This window comes from Thamnophis elegans, chromosome 12 (genome assembly GCF_009769535.1).
Source record: "Thamnophis elegans isolate rThaEle1 chromosome 12, rThaEle1.pri, whole genome shotgun sequence".
Classification (NCBI taxonomy): domain Eukaryota; kingdom Metazoa; phylum Chordata; class Lepidosauria; order Squamata; family Colubridae; genus Thamnophis; species Thamnophis elegans.
Window position 1 is genome coordinate 6,797,725 of NC_045552.1, and position 7,500 is coordinate 6,805,224.

Below are 7,500 nucleotides of genomic sequence, written 5' to 3' on the forward strand. Positions count from 1 at the left end.
CAAAGGTGCTTTTCAAAGAAACAAAAAAGTTCAGTTGCCTTTTGAAAAGTACCTTTGGTTGGTTGGTTCATTCATTCATTCATTCATTCATTCATTCATTCATTCATTCATTCATTCATTCATTCATTCATTCAGTTTCTATAGCTGCCCATCTCAATCCGTGACTCTGGACTGTTTACAATCCAGAAAATACATTACAATTAAAAACACTAAAAACATCCAGATTAAAAAAATATATACATAAGACTCAAGATACTTGACCAGTTAGCAATACAGCCAAGAAACAGAGACCTTAACATATTCAGCACCCCAGGCATGAGAACATAGCCAGTTTTTCAAGGTCTTACGAAAGGCTAACAACGTTGGGACCATTCTAATCGCCCCAAATCAGGGAATCGACATACATCAAATCAGTTTTGACTCATTGCTGTGACATTTGTTCTAAACCGGAGTAACCCTGCTTCTCATCTGCTTCTCATGTGATCTGGAGAATGGGGAAGTTGCAAATTTCACCCTGTCAGCTTTTTGACGGCTCTTCCTGCATGCTAGGTAAAAATATCTAGACTTGGTCCAGGAGGAAGAGAAAGAGCTTGTGGTCTTTCTTCTCTATTGCTTGAGTTTTTTTTTTTTGAAGGGGGGTTGATATGTCTGCAGCGGCTGGTATGGTGCTGCCTGTCCCCTGTTCTTATCACACGCAAGCCGCCTTCAACCGTCTTTCCTTTCAGGAAGCGAAGAAAGTAGCTGAGGAAGTGAAACGAATCGAATTGTCCCCTTCGAAAATGGTAAGGAGATCTTCGTCTTGATCTGGAAGAATTCAAGAATACAATGTGCTTGGCCCGTCTTTGGGAGATGAGAGTTTGAGCTGAGATGGAAAGGGAATCTCTAGAAAATCCCCAGGTTTGCGCTGGGAGGATTTTCTTAACATGCTAAGCTAGGTTAAAATGAGGTTGGGAAGTTTGTCTGGTTAGAGGAACCAAAGACATTGCCTTGATATGCCGTGGGAATCATGTTGGGCTATTATAATGTCGTTATTTGTTCAGGCATAGCATGTTGTTGAGCAACGTATTCCAGATTTAGCATTCATGTTCATCTCAGCGTTTTCATTAGAGGGGATTGTTCATCTTGTCAGCTGTGACCAGGGGGGCATTTGCCCAGGTTCGCCTGGTGCACCAGTTGTGCCCCTACCTGAACTGGGAGGCTCTCACAACAGTCACTCGTGCCCTTGTGACCTCTAGGCTGGAGTACTGCAATGTGCTCTACATGGGGCTGCCCTTGAAGAGTATTCGGCGACTTCAGCTGGTCCAGAATGCGGCCGCGCGAGCGATTGTGGGTGCACCACGTTTCACCCACATAACACCTATCCTCCGCGAGCTGCACTGGCTGCCTGTTGGTCTCCGGGTGCGCTTCAAGGTGCTGGTTGTCACCTATAAAGCCCTTCATGGTATTGGATCTGGGTACTTGAGAGACCGCCTACTGCCAATTACCTCCACTAGACCGATAAGATCCCATAGATTAGGCCTCCTCCGAATTCCATCAGCCAGCCAATGTCGGCTGGCAACTACCCGGAGGAGAGCCTTCTCGATGGCTGCTCCAACCCTCTGGAATGAACTCCCCATGGAGATTCGTACCCTCACCACCCTTCAGACCTTCCGCACCGCCCTTAAAATCTGGCTGTCCCAGCAGGCCTGGGGCTAAAGACTCTAACCACGCCCGAATGGTATGACTGTTGTGCTTTCTTTTAATAATGTATTGTCTTATGTCTATAACTTGTTTGTTATCCCCTCCCCCCTGAATTATGAGCCGCCCTGAGTCCCCTCAGGGAGAAGGGTGGCATACAAATAAACTAATTCCAATTCCAATTCCAATCTTCATTTTCCTACCTTGCATCTGAAGGACAGTGATTTAATGAACTAAATCAGGGGTGTGCAACTTTAAGACCTGTGGACTTCAACTCCCAGAATTCCCCAGCCAGCCGTCAATGGAAATTGATGTCCCCAAATCTTAAAGTTGCCATGGTTAGATATTCCTGATCTAAATTGTGAACATACAGGTTAGAAGAAGAAGTTAGAAAGATTAGAAGCTTATTTTCTGGTCTCCTGCTATGAGAGGATCATAGAAGACCCATCTTTAGAACAGTTGCTTGGGTTTCAGGAAGGGAACCATCTGTTCTGACGTGGCACTGATTAGATTTACAGAGTTGGAAGGGACCTTGTAGGTGATCAAGTCCAACTCACACACCCCCTCCCCAAGCAGGCATCCCTACACTGTTTCTGACAAATGGCAGTCCAATCTCTTCTTGAAAGTTTCCAATAATGAAGCTCCCACAACTTCTGAAGGCAACTTCTGTTCCATGGGTTGATTGTTCTCACGGTCAGAAAAAAATCTCCTTATTTCCAAGTTGAATCTCTCCTTGGTCAGTTTCCATCCATTATTCCTTGCCTGGCCTTCGGGTGCTTTGGAAAATAGCTTGACCCCCTTCCTCTCTGTGGCAGCCCCTCAAACATTGCTATCATGCAGATAAGAGTGTTATCGTGCCTCCCTTGGCCCTGTAGGAAGAACGCTGAGATTGCACAAAATATCTTTCCTCCAAATGAGGAAAAGCAAATCACACATTCCAGAACTTCCCTGGTCTGGTTTCAATCCACTGCCTTCTCGTTGCCCCATACAGAGCCATAACCCCATGGAGATCCGGGAACTCAAAACAGCTGCCTTTGACTTGCGCAAACATCTGGAGGCCTCGGGGCATAGCGTCGAGACCTGCCAGCACGTGAGGGTGACCAGCAAATCGTGCAAGGGTTACCTGGTCAAGATGGGCGGGAGGATCAAGACTTGGAAGAAACGTTGGTTCACTTTTGATCGCCAGAAGCGCGTCTTGGCGTATTACACAGGTGAGAGAGAGAGAGTGACAGAGACAGAGACAGAGAGAGACAGAGAGAGAATTGAGACAGGTAGCTACTCCTTCACCAGGTTGCCCTCTCTGCTGCTGATGGAGAAGACTTGGTCTTAGTTTCAGTGCATTCCATTGGCATGCACTGCCTATCTAAGGCAGTGTTTCCCAACCTTGGCAACTTGAAGATGTCCGGACTTCAATTCCCAGAATTCCCCAGCCAGCATTCGCTGGCTGGGGAATTCTGGGAATTGAAGTCCGGACATCTTCAAGTTGCCAAAAGTTGGGAAACACTGATCTAAGGGACCAGGAGAAAGGATGCATTGACGTGTGATTTCCAAATCACCTTCTTAATAGATTTGGCTCCAAATAGGTTCACCAGGGGGATAGAGAATGGGGTAAATGTGGCCAGTAGGTCTTTAATTGACCTGTTTAAACTTACTGGGTGAATATAATCAGGGATGGGCTTCAAAAATGTTAACAACGGGTTCTCTCTCTCGTTGCCGGGTGGGCGTAGCCATGTAGGCGTGGCCTGCACCACAGTGGTGGAGGCGTTTTCACCCTCCCTGGGCTCCGGAGGTTCTCTGGAGTTCTTCCAGAACTTCTGGGACACCAGTTTTTCACCCTTTCTGGCAGGGGTGGGTTCCTGCCACCATTACTACCAGTTTGGCGCACGTGTGCATTTGCGCTTAAAACAGTCTGCGCAGGGGGGAAATTACATTTTTTTTCCAATGAAGATTGTTCTGTGCATGTGCAGGACAGAAAATCAAGATGGTGCCACCGAGGATAGAAGTGGTACGGTCGTGCGTCTGCCGGAGTTACTACCTATTAGGCTGCACCGTACCGTACCGGTAGAAACCCGCCTCTGCTCCCCGGGCTCTGGAGGCTTTTCTCGAGCTTCCAAGAGGACAAAAACAGCCTCCCCTGGACTCTGGAGGCTCCCTGGAAGCCAGTAGGACCCATTTCTGGCCTTGCGGAGTCTCCAGGAAGTCTGTTTTTTAACCCGAGACCTCCACATGGGTCCTTCACCCATGTGTGGCTGCGTGGAGACTCCTGGGAGGGGAGGGGGTGGGCGTGGCCAGCCAGGAATGGGATTTGGGGGTTCGCCGAACTGTGCAGAATCTTCACTAGAGCAGCACACCCCTGAATATAACCACTGAATTGAAGGCAAGATTAGAACAATTAATCCAGCCATTTCTCATTTTATCCATCGGGCCTTCGTTTTCCGTCCTTCCCAACTTGCTAACCTGGACCTGTGGTTTTATTTTTAAATCCCCCTGCAGACAAAGAAGAGACCAAGCTTAAGGGTGTGATCTATTTCCAGGCCATTGAAGAGGTTTACTGCGACCATCTCCGGAGTGCTTTCAAGGTAACAAGAGTAGAAATTTGCTGAAAGTCCCTTTCTTAATTCACGTAGACCTGGGAGGGGCTGTGGGATCCAAACCGATTTGAGCCGTCAGAATTTTGGGTGACCAAGCCTCCCTTCCCAGAATTGCTCCACAAAAATTGCTTTTATTTTATTACTCTATGGAAGCATCCGAAATGATATTTCCCCAGAAACCTTGGAATAGATTTCTACAAAATTGAGCTGCAGGCTTAAAATTTAAAAATTCTGCTCTAGGCTGATTTTACAATGGCTTGCTTGGGCTGCGGACTTCAATTCTGTCTCTCTCTCTATTGATAGATGATGATATATATTTGTAGTATGAAGTTTTCATTGGGACACAGTGGCTCAGTGGCTAAGATGCTGAGCTTGTCGATCAGAAGGCCGGCGGTTCAACGGTTTGAATCCCTAGGGCTGCATAATGGAGTGAGCTCCCGTTACTTGTCCCAGCTGCTGCCAACCTAAGCAGTTCGAAAGCATGTAAAAATGCAAGTAGAAAAAATAGGAACCACCTTTGGTGGGAAGGTAACAGCATTCCGCGGGCCTTTCGACGTTTAGTCATGCTGGCCACATGACCACAGAGACGTCTTCGGACAGCGCTGGCTCTTCGGCTTTGAAACGGAGATGAGCACCGCCCCCTAGAGCCAGAAATGGCTAGCACGCATCTGCAGGGGAACCTTTACCTAGTATGAAGTTTTAGTGCATCGTTTCTCGAACTTGGGGATTTTAGTTTATGTGGACTTCAACTCCCAGAATCCCCCAGTGGGCTGGGTACTTGAGAGACCGCCTGCTGCCAATTACCTCCCAAAGACCCATTAGATCACACAGATTAGGCCTCCTCCGGGTTCCGTCTACTAGCCAATGTCATCTGGCCACTACCCGGGGGACGGCCTTCTCTGTGGCGGCTCCGGCCCTTTGGAACGAGCTCCCCGCAGAGATTCGGACCCTCACCTATCTCCAGGCCTTCCGAAAAGCCGTTAAAATCTGGCTGTGTCGGCAGGCCTGGGGTTGATGAGTTCCCTTCCCCTCTCGAATCGTGTGACTGTTGGCTGTTTTTTAAATTCCCCTGTACCTTTTCTGTTGTAGTTTCTTTGTGTTTACCTTCCCCCCTCCCTTTGGGTTTGTGAGCCGCCCTGAGTCCCTCAGAGAATAGGGCAGCATATAAATAAAATGAACCTCGAACCTCGAACCTCTCCGCCGTGGTGCAGGAGGTCAAGTAAGCCACGCCCACCATGGCCACGCCCACCCAGCAACCGGGCAAAGAACCCCTTGCTAAAATCTTTGAAGCTCAACCCATGCAGCCTTGCGACTTTATCAAATAAAACCTCTTCATTGGAAGTAAACCATAAAACTATCCAATTGATTTTTTCCCACCCTGAATGGGGAAGGTGAGCTTGCTCTATTTTGCTCTTTCATTCCTAAAGTCTCATATATTTTAATTTTCAACCCACATTCATTTGGGTGTGAAGATTATTCTTTCCAGGCAGAAATGCCTTTACACTGCCTTTTACTTCATGCAGGCTTCTTCCAGGCTGAGTTAGCAATAGCAATAGCAGTTAGACTTATATACCGCTTCATAGGGCTTTCAGCCCTCTCTAAGCGGTTTACAGAGTCAGCATATTGCCCCCAACAACAATCCGGGTCCTCATTTCACCCACCTCGGAAGGATGGAAGGCTGAGTCAACCCTGAGCCGGTGAGATTTGAACAGCCGAACTGCAGAACTGCAGTCAGCTGAAGTAGCCTGCAGTGCTGCATTTAACCACTGAGCCACCTCGGCTCTATTGGAACAGCATTCAAACTTTGTGGGTGCAAGCCCCTCCCACACTTCAGATATTTCAAACAACCTCCCCCCTCCCAAGTGACAATTCTAGACAGACAACATCTGATACAGAATATGACTATATAACTATAAACTGAATAATTTCCGGGAATAGAGACACAAAGTTTGAAGTGGCTTAGTCAAAACTGCCCTTTTCGGTTCTTGAGAATCATTTGGCACCTAAACAATTTTATGCAGAACTATTTATTCAACAGAAGCTTTTTTGCCCCTTAAATTTGGCCTGGAAACCTTAATTGCAAAAAGCGGGGAACTGCGGGTCGGACTTTCCATAAGCAGATTGCTCTCTCTGCAAATTTTCCCATCACCCCTGAGTACTTTCTAATCGTAGTTCAAGTGACTGAATAATGAAAGTAGTTCAAAATCACATTGCCCTGAATTTCTTTTGAAAAGTTGCCATATTTTGCATACTTCTTACGCTTCCCAGAATTAATTATCTTGGCTTCTTCACTGACATTGTTTGAGAAAAGCCCTGTCTTCAGGCTGGTGTCTTCGGCTTCGTGCTTCTGAATATCCTGAGTCCTGTGCTGCAACCTCCTGGCGGGGTTGGATGCGTTGTAACATCCTGAGCCTTTGTGTTGTAACCTCCTGAGTTCTGTAATGTAATGTCCTGAGCTCAGGATGAAGCATGAAGTCGAAGGCACCAGCCTGAAGATGGCCTGGTGTCGAAACGTCGCCAAGATACTCTCAATCTTACACAGGAAAAGACCCGAATACGCCAGGACCTGCATACTTGTACCCGTGAAAATATATGAATATGAATATGAATATAGACTAGTATAGATCTATTTCAAGCTATTTAGCTCTCATCAGCTAGCCATACCCTTACTGGGAATCGAGCCGGTGCTGTATTGCCTCTAAGGCAGATGTGTTAACCATTGAGCCACAGAGCTCGACTCCTTATCTGCCAGCCAGGGTGAAAGGTATCTATTTAGATTTTACAACCCCCGGTATGCCCAAATATGGGAGGAAGATCACTACTTCCATTCTCTGTCCTTCGGCTCTTCACAAGAGACCATCCAGACAGAAAGCCCAATATTTTTATTGTTGCCTTTGTTACATTTGTGTAGTATTTGTGCTGATAAATAAATAAAGGGAGACCAGTATAGATCTATTTCAAGCTATTTAGCTCTCATCAGCTAGCCATACCCTTACTGGAATTCAAACCTGGGCTGTTTTACATATTAGGCAGATGTGTTAACCACTAAGCCACAGGCTCTGATCCGTTATCAGCTGAGCCAGGGAGAAAGGTATATATTTAAAGTCACAACCCCTGGTATGTCCCAATTATGGGAGGAAGCTAACTGCTTTATATATACATAAATGCATTTAGCTTTTCGCCTTTACAACCCCATTTTAATTCCTGCCAGTTTTTCATTGCTAATAGCGCT

At 46.7% G+C, this 7,500-nt stretch overlaps 1 protein-coding gene across 1 annotated transcript in view; it reads left to right on the top strand.

Annotated features, from left to right (window-relative positions):
* PHLDB3 (pleckstrin homology like domain family B member 3) overlaps positions 1-7,500 on the top strand; it is a 49,016-nt gene that overhangs the window by 39,551 nt on the left and 1,965 nt on the right. The window contains exons 13-15 of the mRNA XM_032227739.1: positions 726-782; positions 2,669-2,888; positions 4,171-4,256. Coding sequence (XP_032083630.1) covers positions 726-782; positions 2,669-2,888; positions 4,171-4,256 — 363 coding nt within the window. The remainder of the gene's footprint in view (positions 1-725; positions 783-2,668; positions 2,889-4,170; positions 4,257-7,500) is intronic.